This window comes from Trichosurus vulpecula, chromosome 2 (assembly GCF_011100635.1).
Source record: "Trichosurus vulpecula isolate mTriVul1 chromosome 2, mTriVul1.pri, whole genome shotgun sequence".
Taxonomy (NCBI): Eukaryota; Metazoa; Chordata; class Mammalia; order Diprotodontia; family Phalangeridae; genus Trichosurus; species Trichosurus vulpecula.
The window spans coordinates 52,095,685-52,117,294 of record NC_050574.1 but is presented as its reverse complement, the minus strand read 5'-3'; the positions used below and the strand labels follow the sequence as shown (position 1 = coordinate 52,117,294).

General features: G+C 45.6%; 1 protein-coding gene across 2 annotated transcripts in view; it reads left to right on the top strand.

Moving 5' to 3' along the window:
• EMC1 (ER membrane protein complex subunit 1) overlaps nt 1–19,952 on the top strand; it is a 33,916-nt gene extending 13,964 nt beyond the window's left edge. Inside the window, exons 7-24 of one of the 2 annotated variants that reach the window (XM_036746949.1) lie at nt 364–513; nt 814–981; nt 1,483–1,554; nt 2,374–2,436; nt 3,038–3,160; nt 3,641–3,737; nt 4,401–4,523; nt 5,057–5,065; nt 5,722–5,921; nt 6,294–6,443; nt 7,681–7,842; nt 8,526–8,645; nt 12,577–12,714; nt 13,778–13,951; nt 14,428–14,638; nt 16,829–16,913; nt 19,157–19,286; nt 19,421–19,952. In XM_036746949.1, the coding sequence (XP_036602844.1) occupies nt 364–513; nt 814–981; nt 1,483–1,554; nt 2,374–2,436; nt 3,038–3,160; nt 3,641–3,737; nt 4,401–4,523; nt 5,057–5,065; nt 5,722–5,921; nt 6,294–6,443; nt 7,681–7,842; nt 8,526–8,645; nt 12,577–12,714; nt 13,778–13,951; nt 14,428–14,638; nt 16,829–16,913; nt 19,157–19,286; nt 19,421–19,600 (2,355 nt within the window). In that variant the 3' untranslated portion in view covers nt 19,601–19,952. The remainder of the gene's footprint in view (nt 1–363; nt 514–813; nt 982–1,482; nt 1,555–2,373; nt 2,437–3,037; nt 3,161–3,640; nt 3,738–4,400; nt 4,524–5,056; nt 5,066–5,721; nt 5,922–6,293; nt 6,444–7,680; nt 7,843–8,525; nt 8,646–12,576; nt 12,715–13,777; nt 13,952–14,427; nt 14,639–16,828; nt 16,914–19,156; nt 19,287–19,420) is intronic. The other variant, XM_036746950.1, reaches the window with a different exon arrangement.
• Nucleotides 19,953–21,610: the final 1,658 nt, after the last annotated feature.

Below are 21,610 nucleotides of genomic sequence, written 5' to 3'. Positions count from 1 at the left end.
GGGTACATTAGTGTAGGGTTAATCCAAGTGAGCCATGTGGAGTAGTTGATTGAGGGAAATCTGATTTCAGAACTTAGCAATACCTGGGTTCACATCCCGTCTCTAATATGTGCTGCTTCTGCCCCAGAGACAAGACACACTGCAGTTCCCTCCACCAATGAAACAATCTGAGACAACTTTCTAAGACTGAAATGTGCAGAACAGGGCTAATTTGTGTTGGCAGGAGTTTTTTCACCAGGAATTTCCTACACCAGTGAAATCCCAAGACTGGCCAAAAAGCTAAGTAGGATGTTTGAATCTTCATTCAGGACGTGGCCAAGATGTTGTGGCCTAACAGACCCTTATTCTGTCTCGTTCCCCCAGGTCAGGGTTTCTGCGCCGTGGCTGAAGAGCTTAAGTGGGGTATGTGGTGTGGTGGGCAAGGCTGTGCTGGTGTGCCCTGACCCGGGCACGCGCTCCCTTTTCACTCTGGCCCTGGAGACAGAAGAGGAGATGAAAAGAACCCCGCTGCAGGTGAGAGAGGCCAGAACGCTCACTTCCTTCTTGTACCCTTGACCTTTGGGGTAGGGAGGGCTCATGGAGAGTTGGCTTACCAGTCTTACCAGGGCTGAGCTTGGGTGCATCCAGGAAGGGTCAGGCTTCTGTCAGGTTTCACTGTCTGTGGATTATGGGGGACTGTGCCGCCTGCCTCCCTTGGGCAGCCTGATTTGCATCAGGCTCTAGCTCTCCTGAGCTGCTCACAGTTGAGTCTGGCACTGCATGCTGCCCGGGCCCTTATCTGCTGCTGCTCTGCTTCTCCCTCCTGTCTTCCAGGCCCTTGAGCTAGAATTTGGCCAAGGTTTCCAGCCTTGGGTCCTGCCCACCCAGCCCAGTCCCACAAGTGCCTCCCGGCCACAGTTCTTCTTGCAGCTGGCCCCCAGCCATTTTGCTCTGCTACAGCACCGCCCGGAAGGCCTGAGTCTGCTCCGAAGCTTCCCACAGGTAAGAAGCATCATTAGTGCTTCCTGGGACTCCTAGGGGGGCTACTCAAGGAACTAAATTATGCTTTGGGGGCTCTGCTATCAGAAAGACTTTTCCTGAGGCTCAAAGTCGATGGTGTGTCCCTAAGGTCAGCTTGAACTGGTTTGGGAGTTGTTAGGCTTGGGAGTAGGAGGTACCTCTCCATCAGCATTCTTCTTGGAAGGGGGACATACTTTAGAACCTTTTCAGTTTTAAAGAAACTAATTGCATGGTATTTGCTGATCCAGGAGGCCACAGAAATGGGAGAATTATCTTGAGAGCTAATGTCTCTGACACTGAGAGCTTGCTTTGACCTTTCTCAGATGTTGGAACTGGGATTTGGGCTTCTAGTTTTGGGAAGTCTGGAAGCTCCTCCAACCCTACACCTCAATGTGCCTTCTTGGGGAGGTGCCATTCCATTATAGTTACTGGCTCATGTACAAATGATCATCATTTAGGAATTGACCCTTTTCTATTTCCCAGACTGCTCTGGTGAACTTTGGTACCAGTGGGGAGAAGACCGTGGCTGCAGTGATGACCTGCCGTACTGAAACTGTGAGTATGTGCATTGCGGAATACAAGTGATTTTCCTCCTGTGAGGGCAGAACATGAATAATCTCTAGGATGATTCTGGTGATGGGATGTGACAAGTAGTTAGCTCACTGAGAATAAGAATTCTCACATTTCTGGGATACTTGAAGGTTTCCAAAGCCCTCCTCTTAGAACCACCTTGTGAGAGAGTGTCCTTATCCTCCCACCGTGGAGTGGTCAAATAATGTGCCTGGGTCATCCAGCCAGTGAGCCAGAACTGGGGCTCCAACCCAGGCCTCCTCCTCAACCCATGGGGGTTGTTTTCTCCACCATGGACATTGCACCAAAACATTAGCTGAGGTGGATGAAACCTCAGCAGCTGGGGCTTCCAAAGGACGAGTGTTCATCCCATCTTAGGCCTGTGGGGCTCTTGGTTCTGCACTGGACTGAGAACATGGTACATGTCGGCTAAATGAAATACAGGCTTATCTTCATTGAGAATGGAAGGGGGAAGCAGCATTTATCAAGTACTTACTATGTGTTGACACACTGCTAAGTGCTTTACAAATGTCATCTCATTTGATCCTCACAGCAGCCTTGGGACTACAGGCTGTTATACCCCCCTTTTTTTTTTGCAGTTGAGGAAACTGAGGCAGACAGGCTAAGTGACTTGCCCATTGGGGGCATTAGGGTTTGGTCGGGCTTTATGGGTGGGAATGATATAAAAATACCAGGTCTGATGAAAAATAGGCCTGGCCATCAGCTTGGTAATGAAGACTCGGGAGAGGAACATTTGTTTTCATGGACAATAGGTGATTATTTTCTTCTTTCCTCCTTTCCTAGCCAAAAGGTGGGAGTGTTGAAGAGACATTTACAAAGAGCACTTTGGATAAGTCTAACACACAGGTAAGGCAGGACTGGGCAGCTGGCTCTGAGTTATCAGAACCTGTAGTCACTTTGGGTTATGAGGGGATTCCCGGCTCATGGGGTCCCTGCCAGTGCCTGGGTCTGTGTCCACCTTCTTACAGGGCTTCCAGGGGACTAGGAATAAAACCGTATCCCCACATTTGCTTCAGAAGGAGGCAATAACTTGGGAACTGAGAACTCTAAGATTTCATTTCCTGTGCCTTCCCTTAAACCTTAAGTCTATTATGGGGTTTGGCTGGCTGATAAAGCTGAGCAGTCATTGGTCTCTGGGCTTTCACCAAGGGAGACATGTGACCCCTGCTAGTGCCCAGTGCTCGGTGCCTGGAGTGGCTGTCCTTGGGCCCTTCAACCCTCCATCTCAGTGATGGATCGCTTTCATTGGCCCTGCCTCTTCTGGCTCCATGAACTTCTTCTCCTGTCCTACGCAGTGCTGATTGATGACTAAACCCCTAACTTAGCCTTTTTGCTGGGGTTGCTCTTCCCTGAATCCACATGTTGGGTGCCCATTCTCATAAGCCTCTAGCCTTCTGACCTCTTTGGATCCCTGCCATCATCCTGTGTGTGCCCTTTGTCTCGTCAGGAAGCCCTTGTCTGCACTAACCAAACTTACACCATTAACCTGTACTTGGCGGAGACTGGAAGGCGACTGCTTGACACCTCGATCACCTTCAGCCTGGAGCAGAATGGTACCCAGCCGGAGCGGGTGAGTGCTGTGAGGACCCTATTTCAATGGACATTTCACTTCTTATAGAGTACCCTGAGTGCCAGAGAATGGAAAGGTTATAGCAAACTTTTCCTGTAGGGTTAGGAATCTTCAGTCAGGGTTTCTAATGTTGGCTTTGCTTTTGACTTGTTACATGAATTTAAGTGAGTCAACCACTCTGTGCCTCAGTTTCCCCATCCGTGAAAGGGAGGAACTAATCTGGCTCCTATTTAATGGAATGTATTGATAGGAAAGAATGTCTATAAAAATACATCAAGCTTGAAGGAAAGTTCCTGAACCAGTATGGGGACACCATTGTCATTGGTGCTTCTTATAGGAAATAGCATCTTCTTTGGGGCCTAAGCAGTACTTACTGTTTTGGGCTCTTCATAATAGCCAGGCCCCTGTCTCTAACATTTCCCTGGATCTTGAATCCTGGAATGGTGCTGACCCCTGCTTTCTCCTCGCCCCTTCGTCCAGTTGTACATCCAGGTCTTTCTGAAGAAGGACGATTCAGTGGGCTACCGGGCTTTGGTGCAGACAGACGACCACCTACTCCTTTTTCTCCAGCAGCTGGGTGAGTAGGGCCCTCTCAGCCCATTCCCTTTAGGAAATGATAGAATGACAGAGTTGTACCCAGCAATCTTTGGACCCATCTGCCTTTGCTTTTATCTCAACATTAACAGAATCTTAGATTCTCTGGGTCTAAGAGGACTTCAGAGATGTCAGGAGTCTGACACCTATTGGGGTGGCAGTCTCCTCTAACATCTGCTCCAAGACCACATGTGACAGAGAGCCCACTGGCCCTGGAGAAAACCATTCTGCTTCTGCATAGCACTGATTGTGAGGAGGCTTTTCATTATGCTAGCCAAAATGTGCCTCTTGGAAACTGCCCAAGTCTGGAAACCCTCTAATTCTGCCCTCGGACTTGGCCCAGAACAAAGCTGATCCCTCTTTCTTACAATCATCTTTTACCTGCCTGAAGACAGTGGTTATTTTCCTCTAAACCTTCTCTTCTCAGGCTTGATATCCCCAGTTTTTTGGCCTGGTGCTTGAGCTCCAGTCCTCTCAGGAGGCCTTGGCAAGCCCAGAGAATCTGGTAGTTCCCTTGATGTTGACACAAACCCAGACCACTCTTTCTGGAGCACAGGCTACAATGATTGTGGGCCCTGGAGCAGGGCTTTTCTTAGTAAATGAGAGGAGGTGAGGCTCCGCTTTATTGACTTGGATCTTTCTTCAGCTGGGAAAATGCTGCTCTGGAGCCGAGAGGAATCACTGGCAGAAGTGGTGAGCTTGGAAATGGTAGACCTACCCCTGACTGGGGCCCAGGCTGAGCTGGAAGGAGAGTTTGGCAAGAAGGCAGGTGAGGAGTATGTTATCCTCCTGGCGTGGGAGGACTTGGAGGAGAGGGGGCTTCTGGGAGCCACTGAAATTGGATGAACATGTTTCTACTTTTCTCTGTTGGACTTAAGGGAAGTTGTCAATTAGGCCAAGAAAGCCCTCTCCCCACTCCTACATCGTCATTTTCCTAGATCCAGAGCTAGGTGCCTCATTTTTCCTGGCCAAGGCAACTTGGCTGTGGCCATGCCTTTATTCCTCTGCCTTCTGCCTCACTCCTTAGAGGGGGAGGTGGTGGTGAGTGCAGTTCAGCTGGACTCCAGCCCCACTCCTCACAGAGCACGATGCCAGGAGTCTCAGATAACCAAAGCAGTGAGCTCTTGCCTTCCTCTGAAGATCCCAGTCATGTGGCCTCCAGAGCCATTCCTGCTCCCACCCCTTGCAGTGCTTGGGATCCAAACTGACCTTGCCCCTCTTCCTGTCCCTGTCCCCTCCCCCCATTGTTGTACCTTAAGGGTTAATTCACCTTCCCTCTTTGTTTCCGCCGCCTGGATCCAGCCATTCAAGGTAAAGCCTGCTCTCTGCTGCTCTCTTGCCTCTTGCCTGCTCACATTGCTAGCTTTCTTTGGCAGCTTTTCCTCATCTGGGATTATTGTTGGGGGGGCCCAAACCCTGTCATTACAGAGGGGCCAGAATAGCCCACACTGCTTGCTGCGCTTGGGACTCATCCCTTTGCCAATCACTCCTATTTCCCTGAGCTGAGAGGGAAGCACCAGTGCCAGCCATGTAGACAGGGCTTGTTGGATGGGTCTTCCATCCTAGAGTTTGAAGATGTGCTGAAGGCTAGCTTCGGTGATAACAGGGTAGTGGAGCCCTTGGGAGCAACGAGTGAAGGGGGAATGGAAGCAGAAGGGGGCAAGGTTTCATGGTGAGGGAAAGAATTCTGGGACAGCAAAAGCCTCTCAGTGACTCTAGTGAATTGAGAATAAAATGGTGGAGCTGTTAACAACATGGCTATGACCCTGCTCGGCTGATCCTCTGTCCCTCAGCCTGCTCCTCTCCAAATTCCTGCCAGGCTGTTTGCATCAGACACTGGAGCTTCAGGTTGGGGAATGAATCTTGAGCTGGTAGCCTGGTGTGTGAATGACTTGAGCATCCCCAAAAGCACTCCCTGTTTTCATGTGGGCTGGCCCCCAGACTCATCACACTTTCCTTGTCTTCAGACGGCCTTCTGGGGATGTTCTTGAAGCGCCTGTCCTCTCAGCTCATCCTGCTGCAGGCCTGGACCGCCCACCTCTGGAAAATGTTTTATGATGCTCGGAAGCCTCGAAGTCAGATCAAGAATGAGGTCAATATTGACAACCTGGCAAGGGATGAGTTCAACCTGCAGAAGATGGTGGTGATGGTGACAGCCTCAGGCAAGGTGAGAAGAAGAAAGGGTCCTGAGGCTGAACCTGCTGGAGGGCGGAGATCCACTCAACAAAGTGTGTTCAGAGCACTGTGGTAGGGGTTGGGGAAGACTTAAAAACTACTTGGATAAAAGGTGGCTCCTACCATCCCGGAGCATAAGGTTGGGCCTGGGGCCTAAGAGAAGCACAGATGGGGGCAACATCCAGCGTTACACACTCTTGAGAGATGTCAGGGGAAGTGCTCTGGGAGCTCAGAAGGGGAGATCTGGGAGGGGTGCCTGAAAGAGGCAGCATTTGAGTGGGGCTTTGAAGGAGGGAGAGGGAGGGAGCCCTCGGCTGGGTTGGTCCTTGTGGCTGTTCACCAGGTAACTGTGCATCTCCTTCAGCTCTTTGGCATCGAGAGCAGCTCGGGCACCATCCTATGGAAACAGTACTTGCCCAACATCCATCCAGACTCCTCCTTCAAGCTCATGGTGCAGAGAACCACAGCTCACTTTCCCCACCCCCCCCAGTGCATTCTGCTCGTGAAGGACAAGGTGAGGCCTCCATCCTTGGGCTCCCCTGTCCCCTTGTGCCGTGGGTCTTTGTCTTGTGTGGGAAGTTGTAGATTAAGGGGCAGGGGCAAAAATCTCTATTTCCTCTATATATTATGGCACCTTGACTATTTAATAGTGTATGGGGGTTGGGGAGTGGGGTCCTGTGTCTGAGAGTCATGGATGGGACCAGAACTCTAGAGCTGGGAAAGGACTCAGAGACCCGTGGAGGTAAAGGGATTTGGCTAAGGTTCCACAGCTAGTCAGTGGCAGAATTAGGATTTGAACTCAGGTCCTCTGGCTCCAGGGCCAACACTGTTTCCACTGCCTCTGCTCCTTCCTATCATGTACCAGCTCTGTGACCCTTGGCAGGTCACGTTATCAAATAGTAATAACCTCACACGTAAGTAGTGTGCATTCTGAGCCTCTGGCTGGAACAATGCTGTATCTTCCTGAGACTATTTCATCAATGTTGGGAACTCTTGGTATGGAAACTCCCTTCACAGATGCAAATCAGCAGCTTTTTATAATTTAGTCTTCACTTGGGCCGCTGAGGTTAAATGAGGACATGGCCACACAGCAATAGGTCAGAAACAAGGTCTTCCTGATCCCAAGGCTGGCCCTCTGTTGACTGCTCCACATGGTGACATAGTATTACTTTTTTAGGAAGAGGAGCACAGCACAACGAAAAGAATGCTAAATTAGAGGTTAGAAATCTTGAGTTCAAGTCTGTGCTCTAGCACCAGCTATGTGACCTTGGACAAATTAGTTGACCTCTCTGAACCTATTTCTTTATTTGTAAAGTGAGGATGGTGTACCTCATAGAGTTGTGAAGAAAGTGCTTTGTAACTCTTAAAACCCAGTGGAATTATGAGCTTTTATTATGAGGGACAGACTTGCCTCTTCCCCAGGCATGTATGTATGTGCTTTGTGTGCACAAATGTGGGTTCCCTTTGGGAGCTGTTCAGCCATTTTCTTTGCCTATTGGGGAACAGGACCCAAAACTCCTGAGGGGATTTTTTTTGACACTAAGTGGCTGCCTGTGGATGTGCCCCAAGACTTCCTGGGGAGCAGGAGTGGGCAGTGGAAGCTACAGCTTCTGGATAAGCTGCCCTGGGAGGAGGGGGAAGGTCCAGAAATAGCTCCTGGGGAGCAGGAGCTGACAATGGAAGCTATACTTTCCCTGTTTGGGGGGGATTCTCCTCGAGTAGGTTCTGACAAATTTGTTGGCCTGTTTTAGAAAACAGGAAGGAGTTCTCTATATGTCTTCAACCCCATTTTTGGGAAGTGGAGCCAGGTGGCACCTCCCGTGCTGAAGCGGCCCATCTTGCAAGCCTTGCTTTTGCCCATCATGGACCAGGACTATGCCAAGGCACTGCTGCTGATCGATGACGAGTACAAGGTACCTTGTGGCACCCAGGGCAAGCCAAGGGCTCATCCCCAGGACTGCCCGGCTTGCGAATTCTAGCCTCTCTTGGTCTGCACTCCTGGCTCATCCCGTTACTGAGGGCCGTAGATGGAGGGCTGCTGCACCTTTTCTTAAGTAGAGTTCTGTTGTGATAGTAGCTGTTAACATGACCAAATATAGGCCCCAAACTGAGTGGAGCTGCTAATGTTTCCCTCTCAGACCTTATGCGTTATTCCTTTTTTTGTTATAAGCTTATTAACCATCAGCAAAGTAGTCAGATAAAAGGTCAAATAATGAAAACTCAAAATTATTTACAATTGGTTTTTAATAATGTTACTGTTAACTTTATAACAAAATTACTACAAAATCACTTTCTTGCTTCTGCATCTCTCTCATTCCTTTGGTGTATTTATTAACCCTCTTACCCTCATTTTGTTGCTGCTTTTAATCATTCTTCTTCTTATTGTTAATATTATTTGATTAGCTATAATAGCTGTGTCGGTGGCTGTTGTTCACATTGTAGTACTTCACCTAAATCTATATTTCATTCTTAATGAATAAGGGCATCCCTGAAGGGAAGATGATAATGAGCTCTAGGGAAATGGACGTAGAGGATGCTGATCTTTCCCTTCCCTTATTGCTCTGGCTTTCCCCCACCCCCACTCTGATCCACCCAGGTCACAGCTTTCCCGGCCAGCCGTAATGTCCTGCGTCAGTTACAAGAGATGGCGCCTTCCATCTTCTTCTATCTCGTAGATTCGGAACGGGGCCGACTGTCCGGATTCAGGCTGCGCAAGGTAGAAAAAGCTCCCTCTCCACTGAGGAGAGCCCTGTGTGGTTTTGTGTTTGTTTGTTTGTTTGCGGTGTTGATGGGCTGGGATGGGAGCCACATTTACCAGTGATTTTTAAAACTCAAAGTGACATCACCCTGGGCCAGAATTTAGCCTCTCTCAATAACTCCTTCCCTGCTATCTGGGGAAGTAATGGTCTATTGCATTCTGCCCAGAGGTAGAGTAATGAGCCACCTTTCACTAGAAAGAGGACACTGTCCACCCAGCATGAGGAGGGTATAGGCATTGAGGTGTAGTTTTAACTTAACCATTTAAAAAAAATTATCATAACCTAACAACTAACAGATAATCAAAATAAAGATCTTAACTCTAACAAATTACATAATTGTGATTTATTTTTATGAAAAAGATATGAACTTTAAAAACATTAATGACAACAATAATTGATTTTTGCAGAACCTAAAATTGAGACCTGATTTTTAGTACTTGCCCTGATACCAACTGTGTGGGACTGTAGATAAACTATTTAACCTCCAGGCCTCAGTTTCTTTTTTCATAAAACAGCTAATACTTGGACTACCTCCCTCACTGGTCATTGTTGGAAGGTGTTCTGGAAACCTTAAAGCCTGATGTGATTGTGGTATTTTTCTCTTCCTTTGTGTTGCTCCCTCTTCTCTTAGCCATAGTGTTGTTACGTTGTTCTTTTAATGTTTCCTTCTCACTGTTACTTAACATGTCTTTCCATGTTTCTTTATATTCTTTGTCTTTGTAAACATTGTATTCTTCTACATTGTTCTTTTTTTCCCCCACAATGTAGTTTACTGTTTCCCTGCCGTTGCTGAATAGCTTGTTATAGTGTGTTACTCTTACCAGTCAAGTAGCTACAAGAACATTTGTCCTGCTGGAGAGAAGCTCAGGGGGTTGGGGGTGGGGATCATTGGGTTAGTTTGTTTATTGGGTTATTTTTAGGAGTTGGCTTAGACTTGGCACGGTCCATCCTGTTCTCTTTCTTTTTAAAATTTTTATAAATTTATTAACATTCTTAACAAATACAAAGAAAATAGGGAGTAAATCTCAAAATTTTAAAATCCAAACAGATTTGATTGGAAAACTAGTATGATGCAAATTCTAACAAAATAATGACATTACTAAAAGCTCCCTGTACAGTTTTATTCAGTGTGTCTTTTCCTTATTTTGCTGAACTCTTTATCATTCCGTAACAAGTTTTTTCATGTTTATTTGTATTCTTCAAATTTTTCCTTTACTGTGTTTTAATCAGTCACTCCCTAATGACTGATTGACTAATGACTAATGACCACCAGCTGCCTTCTTGGGCTCCTTTGTGAATAGCTGTAGCAAAGACTTGTGAAACCGTAGGCCAGGTGAGGGGTGTGGTTTGTCTCTGAAACAGTAAAGCTTCGGTGGGAAACAAACCTAAGGTCTTGGCCTCATTAGCACAGGGCTGGAATGAACTGAGCCAATAACCAGCCACCACAGAAGAGTAGTTGCTGGAGTAGAACTGTATGAATAGAAGTGTATCTGATCATTGTTTCTAAGGCCTCGTGCTCCCACTGAGGACGCCACAGCCCTTCCTGGAGCACTGGTGCCACCTGTTAATAGTGAGCAGGGCAGCTTAGGACCTGGCTTGCTGGAAAAATGTGTAACTTTCATCCTGATGTGAAAAGCAGAGTATTCTTCCTTCAAAGTAAGCCTGAGGTCTTAGCTGTTAAAATGTTGGCAGTGTGTAGGACACTCAAGTGTTAATGAAATGTAACAGATGAGTGGTAAATTGAACATAGTTGAGCTTAGATGTGGCACAGTAAGACAGACAGAGCCTATGGGGAGATCTGGGGTACATACCTTCCTCAGATGCTGAACATCAGATTTCGTAATCATTATTGGGGATCACAGTAGCCCCTCTCTGTGGGTCTCTGTGTGGATTAGATGAGCTCATATTGTGTATGAGATACCGTATCAACTTTAGAGTGTCATATACTTATGTAAGTGTTACTAAACTAATACTATGGAATTTTAAGATATTATTATATGGGATTGTAAAAGATGGAATGATCTAAGACAGACCTGTACAACTTGTAAACTTCTCTGGGCCGAAGATAGGTCAGACTAAAGGCAGACTGATGATGGTTGTTTACCATGGGTCACGTGACAGCCAACCGAAATCCTTTGGCAGGCCGTTTGTTGTACAGGCCTGATCTAGGAGAAGGAGCACTTGAGTAAGAGCCAGAAAACCTGGGTTCAGATCCCAGCTCTGTTCTTTTTGACCTTTGTGACCTTGGGCAAGTTACTGATCTTCTCTGGGGCTCACTATCTTCATCTGTAAAGAGAGAGGTTGGACTGGTAGAATGCCAGCTTTCAGTCCTCAGATCCTGCTTGCCCTGATACAGTTCCACAAGCACTTACAAGACATCAGGCACTGGGCTGCGTGTTCCCAGTGGGAGCATGAGGCCAAACCAAAATGGCCAGTTCCTGGCCTGATCCCAGAAGTTCATATTTTCTTTTTGTTTTTGTTTTAGAGGGGAAAAGGGAAGGCAAGTAGGGTTAAGTTTCTTGCCCAAGGTCACACAGCTAGTAAGTGTGTCAAGTGTCTGAAGCTGGATTTGAACTCAGGTCCTCCTGACTCCAGGGCTGGTGCTCTACTCACTGTGTCACCTAGCCGCCCTGAGTTCATATTCTCCTTAGCATGTCAGGCTCAGTGACCCAAGCCATGCCAATATTGGGTTGAGACAGGACATCAGAGTAGAGAACAAGTCAATTTTCTGTCTCTTAATTCCTTCTCAGTGGTATACCATATTCCACGAAGAGGTAGCTGCTGGTAGACAGAGCACTGGGCCTGGAATCAGAAAAACCTGAATTCAAATCCTGCCTCAGATATTAGCTGTGATGACCCTGCCTGGGCAAGTTACTTAACCTTTGTTTGCCTTAGTTTCCTCGACTTTAAAATGAGGCTAACAATAACACCTACCTTCCAGGGTTGTAGTCAGGACCAAATGATCTAGTACTCATGAAGCCCTTAGAACAGAGCTTGGCACATTGTAGGTGCTCTATAAATTCTTGTGTCCTTCCCTTCTTACCATCTCCCACTGTCTCTTCCCTCTTTTCAGCAGGGCTGTTCTCCTGGGATATGTGAGTGAGCTCTTTTGGTTTTGTAGGGAGATTCTGGAATAAAACAATGTAAGTTGTCATAGTCATATACTTAAACTCTGTGACATGGAACATACAGAGTATATAGAGTGTGGACTCGCATGCCTTGGAGATGCCTTCTAGCTCTGATTCTCAGATAGGGCCTTTGTCTAAAGCCAGAGTTCTGAACCACTGTTGTGTCCTGGCTCGCTTTGGCAGCTGGGCAAAGCCTACAGACCCCTTCGCAGAGGAATGGTTTTGAATACATAAAATACATGGGAGTAGATAGGAAACCAGTTATATTAAAGGTTTTTTTTTTTCCATTTAAGTTCATAGACTCCAAGTTCTGAACTTCTAGTCTAAAGGAACTTAGGTTCTGTTAGTAAATGATGGTTTTCATTTGTGTGGGGTAGCAGACAGTGCTAGATGCCAAGTCACACACTGGGTTTGGATCTTGTATCAGGCTCTTACAAGTTGGGGAACCTTTAGTAAGACAGCCAGTCTCCCAGACTCTCAGTTACCTCATCTGTAAAGTGGGGGTAATCAGACTTGTATCAAAAGCAAACTTTAAATCATTATATTAATGTGCTATTCTTATTAATAATGATGACTCAGTGAAAATTTTCTCTCATTTGGGGGATTCTTTGAATTGATTCCTGCTTTTCCTAGCACAAAGATCTACCTTCATTAGCCATGGCGACTTCCACAATGGCAGCACTCTGTCTCTGACAGGCACCATTTCTACTTGTGGACGTTCTGGGAGCAAAAAACTAACTCTCCCTTTTCCCTGCCTCAGGATTTGACAACAGAGCTGAGCTGGGAGCTGACCATCCCACCAGAGGTACAGAGAATAGTGATGGTGAAGGGAAAGCGGACCAGTGAGCACGTGCACTCGCAGGGCCGAGTGATGGGCGACCGCAGTGTGCTCTATAAGGTACTCTTGTTTAGGCATTTGTTGCTTGACGTGTGCCCGTCTCCACACGTGTGCTCCAATACTTTACTAGTGGTGAGGGGAGGAGGACAGAGGCCCTCTTGCTGTGTCCACCACACAGATCGAAGACAAAGGGTAATAATAGGGTGTGTGTTTCTGCACTTAGGTCTTCTTCTGATTCCTCCTTAGGGGATGGGGGATGGCTCTCAGCACTCAGAGGCTGTGCTGGTAGGACATAAGGCATGACAACTAACTACTCTCTGTGCAAGGGACTGTGCTGTCCAAGGACCAGCCTAGCAAAGTTCAGAGACACATGGAATCAGAGAGTGTGCCACCAAGGGGCTTAATGTTTTTGTCTACACAACTTATGAAGACTCTTTATTACCTACAGAGGTATTGTATCTGCCTCAGTGGAGGGAGGGAGTACCCATGAGATCACTGAAGGCGTAGTGTTGAATTGGATGGCAGCTTCTAGATGATCAGAGACTGGAGAGGAGCCAGGATGCCCAGCACCAGGTGCTAGGATGAAGACCAAGGGACTGCGGCAAAAGCCATTTTCTGTGGTCATCTTTCAAAATGATAACTTTTGTTTCCATCTGTTGTCTGTAATCATTGATGTTTCTTTTTTTTGGGGGGGGTTGGTTTTTTGGCAGGGCACTTGGGGTTAAGTGATTTGCCCAAGGTCACACAGCTAGTACATGTGTCAAATGTCTAAGGTCGGATTTGAACTCAGGTCTTCCTCACTCCAGGGCCAGTGCTCTACTCACTTCACCACCTGGCTGCCCATCATTGTTGTTTCTAGTGACCCATGGGCACTGCAAAGTCCTACTTTAGTACCATCTTTGATCATAAAAAGTGATGAATATCTTCAATGTTTTAGTGTTAGTGTTATCTTAGTGTGGTACTGATGATCTGTGGCACCTGTTTCTTAACCAGGACATCTCATTCCCATCTGCCTTTTATAGCAAAGGAATGGGAAGAGTCTTCAGTTTACCTCATCATGAAGATTGTTGGTCCCATCATAATGACCTGACATGAGCCTTTTCTGTTCTACCTTCTCATCTAGAGCTTGAACCCCAATCTACTGGCTGTGGTGACAGAGAGCACAGACTTGCACCATGAACGCACCTTTATTGGCATCTACCTCATTGATGGTGTTACAGGGCGCATCATCCATTCATCTGTACAGAAGAAAGCCAAAGGACCTGTCCATCTTGTGCATTCAGAGAACTGGGTGGTGGTAAGGAATGCCTGGCACACTGAGCATTTCTCCATACTGTGGCTGTGGGTTGGAGAGAGGACTCTTGGATACTAGATGTTGTGGGAATGGGAGGCAGTCAGGGATGAGTCACTATTCTTCTTTCCCTCTGAAAGCCCAGTGATTCATTTACCTAATTGTTCTGTGGTTACCTATAAATCATACTCCTTCTTAGCATGTGCCCCAGAGACCTGAGGAAGAACATTTTCCTAGCTGTTGTGGGGGGCTTGGGTCAGCTGGGAGCCCTTAGATTTCTAGCATCTACATCTTTAAACTTAGAAAGACAGTGTAAAGGGCAGGACAGTGGGAGTGCCATGTTTTTTTCCTATCTTCCCTGATCTCTGTTTTTAGCAAGGCACCATATTTTTCAACCTTCCTTGACCAGTTGGGTTAATCAGCAGCCTTGGGACAGGCTGGCATCAACTCAGATCACAAACCATTTCTTCCTTCTCCTGTAGTACCAGTATTGGAACACCAAGGCCCGGCGTAATGAGTTCACAGTGCTAGAGCTATATGAAGGGACAGAGCAGTACAATGCCACAGCTTTCAGCTCCCTGGATCGCCCGCAGCTCCCCCAGGTCCTCCAGCAGTCATATATCTTCCCCTCATCCATCAGTGCCATGGAGGCCACCATCACAGAACGTGGCATCACCAGTCGCCATCTACTCAGTGAGTGTCTTACGAGAGGCCCTGGTGGAACTTGATTGAATAAACAAAGGTCAGAGCAGAATTTCCATTGCCTGCAGAGTTTAGTATAGTCCACAGAAGTGAGGAAGTAGTGAGAAGCATCTGTAGTGTGAAGGAAAGATTCCTGGATTTGGAGTCAGGGCATCTGGAATGGTATTTCAGTTTCACTCTTTTCTTTGTTTCTCAATTTTCACATCTGTAATAGGTTGGGCTCAGGTGAGATGGTCAAGGGTGTTTTTTTTATTTTTAAATTTTAAATTTTAACTTTTGACATTCATTTTTAAAAATTTTGAATTTCAAATTCTCTCTTTCCCTCCAGCCCCTCCCCCACCTATTGAGAAGGCAAACAGTATATCAGTTATACATGTGAAATATAACTTATTTCATATAAATGTAATATAATTTCATATAAAATAATATATTTCATATAAAACATATTTCCACATTAGCTATGTTACCCAAAGCAAAACAAACTAAGAAAAATAAAGCAAGTGAAAAAAGTATGCTTCAATGTGCACTCAAACTCGACCAATTTTCTCTCTCAAGGTAGATGGCATTTTTCATCATGGGTCCCTTGGAGTTGTCTTGGATCATTGTCTTGATCAGAGTAGCTGAGTCATTCACAGTGGATCACCACACAATGCTGCTGTCACTGTGTACTGTGTTCTCCTGCTTCTGCTCACTTCACTTTGCCTCCACTCATATAAGTCTTCCCAGGTTTTTCTGAGACCATCCCTTTTATCATTCCTTATAACACAGTAGTATTCTATCAAAATCATATGCCATACTTGTTCAGCCAGCCATTCCCCAAATGATGAGCATCCCTTCAATTTCCAATTCTTTGCCACTGCAAAAAGAGCTGCTATAAATACTTACGTACATGTAGGTCCTTTCCTTTTTCTTTGATCTCTTTGGCTCACAGACGTAGTAGTGGTATTGCTGAGTCAGAGGGTATGCAGTTTTGTAGCCGTGTGGGAATAGTTCCAAATTATTCTCCAAATTGATTGAAGCAGTTCATTACTGGTGGACCATTTAGTAAATTATAAAGCATCATGTATATGTTAATTGCAATTATTGGGGAAGGCTTTCTTGCATCAGAGAAAGAACCTTAGGCTAATTTTGTAACCTACAGAAGCTGGTCAGCTCCTTCCTTTTCCTTTAAAACGAAATACTTTGCTTCTCGAATCTGAGTTTTCACTCACTTCAGAGAATTGACTCTGAAATCAACCTTGGCTCCTTGTGGGCTACAGAAATGGGTGGGGCCTTTGACCTGAGCAAATAGGGTGAGCACAAACTCAGAGTCCAGAGAGTTGATACAACTTCTTCAAGTTTTTAAAGGGCTGTCATGGGGACAATGTGCTTGTACTGCCTAGCCCTGGGGGGGGGGGGGGGGGGGGGCAGAAGTAGCATCAAGGGGAGAAGTTGAAGAAAAATAGATTTTTACTTCATTACAAAAACAGTTTCTTAACAAAGTTGTCAGAAAGTGTAATGAGTTTACTTTGGAGGTTGTGAGTTTCTGGTCACTTAGCCTTCAAGTGAAATTCAAATGACCTATTGTTTCCCAGTTTAATATGTACCCAATGCCTTCCGAGGTTCTTTCCAGCCCTGGGATTATGGAATTCTAGGGTTAGGGCCCAAATAGTGTAAGCTGGGTTGGCTTGCTAAATTTGGAACCTTGGGTTTGGGGAAAGGAAATGCATGTTGTTTATTTTGGATGTATGAGAGGAGAGAGATGTTAGTCATAATTCTTCAGCTGAAATCCTCACCCTTTCTAAGCCTTGTTCATGAGATGAAGGCAGACGAAAGATTTTGGGCTGTCCATGGCCATTGGTACTTAGACTCACTTTTACCCAGTCAGGGATAGGTGGGGCCACCTGGCTGGTGGAGGTGGAGCCCTACTGCTCAGCGGTTAATAGAGAAAAGGCTTTCCTGACTGTGGTCTTGTGGATCAGGGAGGGGAGGGGCAGAAGGTGACAGGGATCCAGTTGCTTTCTGGACTTTTCAGCAGGACTTTTTTTCTGCAGTTAAGATTACTCCCTGTTCATTAGGATTTCTCCCTCGAACTACTTTCTCAGCAAACCACAAGAGATTGCCTTTGGGAAGCTCTGTAACTGGACCTATGCTAGAGCTATCAAACTACTAGCTCATTTCATTAATACATTTTCTCTGCAGTTGGGCTACCCTCGGGAGCAATTCTCTCTCTGCCAAAGGCCCTGCTAGATCCTCGACGTCCTGAGATCCCAACAGAGCAAAGCAGGTGAGACCTGGAAACCCATGGGACCCTTAGTGAGCCCTGACTTGCAAACACTGACTTTAGTAGAAGTCTCTTACACATAGGTAGGTCACCTATGGTCGTCGAAATTGATCAGCTGTGAAATTGCACTTACATGCCATTTCTGGGATATCTTCATGTTCACCCCAAATTCTGCTCATCCAGGTTGAAGGGAAGCAGCAAATACTAAAACTAGGGTGTTTATAGAATTTAAAAAAAAAAGAGGAGGGAGGATAGATTCAAGATAGAGAAAAAATGATATGATTTTCAGGGGAAAAGATTGGGATGTGGACTATTTCAGAGGGAAAAAAGGGGAAGGAGGCAGGTATTGGCTTATGGGTCATGGAATTTTCTGTAACTTCCGTTTTCATAGGTTTATAAAGTGATTTTTCAATAAAAGCCCTATGGGGTAGGTAGTGAAATCATTATTATTCCCCTGTTACAGAAGAGGAATTAACTTGTCCTGGATCTCACACACAGCTAATAAGCATCAGAATCATGATTTAAACCTGGCTTTTTCCTCCTGTAAATCTAGTGTTCTTTCTGTTTCATCATTTTCTTCACCTCAGATACTATAAACACTATTCCTCCGGCCAGCTGCTGCTGCTTTTTACTTATTTTTCTGCCCATGCAGAACTGAACATTATTTTCCTCAGGTCCCTGTCACTTTAACGCATTTCAATCAGTAAACATTTTTTAAAAGCTTGCTTATTATCTGAGGCATCTCAGTGCAATAGAAAGAACACTAGATTTAGCATCAGGAAACATAGGTTCAAATTCTGGCTCACCTGTTGGGCAAATCATACAAACACTCTCAGAGAGTCTGTTTCTTCATCAATAAAGTGGGAATAAAAAAGTGCCACCTAGTTCACAGGGTTATTTGAGGAAAGTTTGGAATAAATCTTAGATATGTGTTTATAGCAATGTGAACTGTATGTGCTAGGTGTTGTGGATGCAATGATGGGACATGATAGTGTAACCTTGAGGATGAGGAGTAGGCCTAGTAGGGGAGGTAGAATGTGATGATGGCAGAAGAGAAATTCAGATAAAGTTCTCTGGAAAAATGATGAGGAGGAAGAGTCAGCATGGTGTCATGGAAAGACTGCTGGGTGTGGAGCCAGAGCTCTGGTTTGGAGCCCCACCTCTACCACTACTACCTGGGTGACCTTGGGCAAGGCCTTTAACTTCCCTGGATCTTTTCATATGTCAAATTAGGAGATTGACTAGCTGGCCTCAGGGGTCCCTTCCAGTTCTGAATCTGTGATTCTCTATAGTTGGGAGTGGAGTGGGGTGAGCAGAAGGCTTCGTGGAAGAGATGGCCCTGAGCTATTCCTAAAGGAAGAGGAATTTGCAGAGGAAGAGAGAGCATTTTCCATGTTTTGGGGCTGGTCTGTGCACAAAAGTACAGAGGTGGAAGAAGAGACCAGTTGGTTTTAAAAAAAGGAGGGGGGACTTTGAGGGAATAGTGTGAAATAAAGCTGAATAGGTAAGTTTCAAACAAATTGTCAAAGGCTGTAAGTGCCAGAACAGGTAAGGAGTTTGTATTTTATCGGATAGGCAACAGGGCAGCCAAAGAAGGTTTCTGAGTAAAAGATGGGACTTGGTCAGACTTGTACATAAATAAGATTATTTTGGTGGCTGTGAGGTTAGATGGGAAAGAGAGGAGACCTTGAGGTGGGGAGACCAATGAGAGTGCTATTCTGGTACTTCGGAAGAGTGGAAATGAGTGTCCCCACTAGGGTAGTACTTGTGGGAGAGGAGAATGCAAGAGCTTTTAGAGGAGGAGGTGGTAGTGACAGGAAATTGGTCACTGAATGGATGAGGAAGATCAGGGTTAGTGAAAAACAAGAGCCTGAAGTTCTGAACCTGGGTGACACACTCACTGGTGGAATCTTGGTGCTGGTGCCATGGACAGGAGAGGGAGAGAGGGAGAGGGAGAGGGGGAGGGAGAGAGCGCTTGCGTGTGTATGCGTGTGCAGATTTTAGGAGGGAACATGATGATTGAAGTTGGAGAGTAGGTGGAACAGCCAGGGAGAGCTATCTGGAAGGTATTCAGACTTGTGGAACTAGCACTTGAGGGGAGAGATCAAGGCAGGAGGTTACTCTTGAATGCTTAATGCAAACTAGGCCAAGACTGGGAGACTTTACTGTCCCGTGGCCTTGGGAGAGTTACTTGGATTGGGTGGAGGTTTTCACTGTTGTCTTGACTTGACTTTGATGCTTTGCAGAGAGGAGAACTTGATCCCATATTCTCCAGATGTCCAGATCCATGCAGAGAGGTTCATCAATTACAACCAGACCATCTCCAGAATGAGAGGCATCTATACTGCCCCTTCTGGCCTGGAGTCTACGTGCCTGGTGAGTACAGCCTGCTTTAGGGCTGCTTTGTTCTGCTTTGCAGTTTGTTCCCCGCGATCCTGGCCCTACTGAGACTGTAAACATGGAGTGATTTTTTGCTTCTTAACTAGTTGGGGTTCTCTTTGGTTCCCCAGGTCGTGGCATATGGGCTAGACATTTACCAAACCCGTGTCTACCCATCCAAACAGTTTGATGTCTTGAAAGACGACTATGACTATGTATTGATCAGCAGCGTCCTCTTTGGCTTGGTCTTTGCCACCATGATCACAAAGAGACTGGCCCAAGTGAAACTTCTGAATCGTGCTTGGCGGTAAAGAAAGATACATCATGTCCTCAGAAGGAACATTGAGGAGGGGTGTCATGGGCCAGGCCAGAAGCCACTCATGTGATTTGACAGACTGGCAAGAAAGCGTATTGGGAAATGCCTAGGAAGCTCAGCTCAGCCAGGGTTCTATCCAAGGAGGAGGTGGATTTCTGTGATGAACTCTAAGAAACATGACTTGGCATCTCACAGTGGACTAGAGACTTACTACCTGTACTTAAAGTCTGGAAGAACCTTTGTGGATTTCCCTCGTCCCTACCTGACAAGCCCTAAACAGGGATGTTTCCTTCACCCCCATTGTTTCCAGCCCTTTGGTTTTTTTTTTTCTTTTTCCAGATTTTACTAATGGGATTTGGGTGGGTGGGTGGGTGGGTGGTGAGTGGGGTTGGGGAGAAATGCTCTAAGGATTAACTTCTAGTTTCTGAAAATCAGCCTGGCCAGCATAATGGATGGAATAGTGCACATGTCAGTTCACACCCACCCTGTGACATTTACTAGCTTTGTGACCATGGGCAAGTCACTTAATGTTTCTGAGCCTCAGTTTCCTATCTGTAAAATGGGGATACTAATAATACCTCTAGTACCTACCTCACAGGGTTGTTGTGAAGCTCAACTGAGATAATATATAGAAAGTGCTTTGTAAACTTTAGAGTACTCTGTAAAATTCATTTTTTAATTATTACCAGCTCAACACTCCCTGCCCCCCCCCCCAACCAGCTTTCCCCACCATAAAGTTGAACTCACATGTTTTAACTTCCAATAGTAATACAAAACATTAGCAGTGTAAGTGCATAGGGCTGGTAGCTTGTAGATGTTGTCTTTATGGGACCATTCTGGCCTCTTCTCTCCTAGCAGTCCAAATTGGGATTACTTAACAAACTTTCCAATTTATTTTTCTCTTTTATTTATTGTGGTTTAACCATGCAGTCTTTTGAAATAGCAGACACAAGTAGATACCAGACATGTAGCAGCCCTTCCGAACTGTATCCTAAGGGACGCTTCTTGAAGCCCCCTGAACTGTCTGGTACCTGTGATTTCAGAGAAGAAAGGATTCTTGCCCCTTGAAAGCTGTCTCAGATTTCTTCATCTCACCCAGAGAATGCTTTAGTCAGCTGGATTATAATGACTTGGATTTGACATTACCTGACTTGGGTTTTGAATTTTGGCTCTGCCGCTTATTAGCCCTGTAACCTTTGGCAAGTTATTTTCCCCTCTGGGCCGAAGTATCCTTAGTTACCAAATTGGGGGGATTGAGGGGGAGGCCCAGGGATAGCGCTAGATGATCTCTAAAGGCCCTTCCAACCCTGAATCCTGTCATCCTAGCTGAGGAATGATGAATGTGCAGAGATTCCATTATTTATTTTCAGTCCTGGATATAAAGTTAATTAGCACTTGGGAGAGTAGATAATTGATTGAGTTTGTCATTCCCCTTTTCTAGAGATTTTAACATTGTTTACTGTTCCCATCTGTCTGGCTTCTGAAAAAAGGAGGTGCTATCACGTTATGGGAAACAGACTGATTTCCTGTACTCCTGTGTCCTTAGGCAGTTGACATTGCTGTCTGAAAGGGTCCCAGTAACTGTGCCCTAATACTACTGTGAATTTGGACCTTTAGGCCAAATTTGCTAATACAGCCCCTTTGGTGAAAGTGATGGTACCCTGGACAGGTCTCTGAATAAAAGTGATTGCTTGCCTAGCCTTGGTATGTGTCTTTCTTTGGTTGGTGAAGGTGCCTTTAATAAAATGAGTATTTCTTCCTCATCAACTCAGGAATGCATATAACAGAAGAAAAGAGATTTCCTCTGAGGAAGTGAAGACCATCGTTAACTGAACTGTAATGTCTGTAAGAAAATATGTCAATTTAAAAGTTTGGAAGCATTGGGTCAGATTCTGTACATAGGATGTTTATCTCATGTGGTCAGAGAAGCAGATCTAACCAAATCATTATGGTTTCTTAAAAATATTTTTGAAAATTTAATTTTTAATGAATAGATTAACATTTA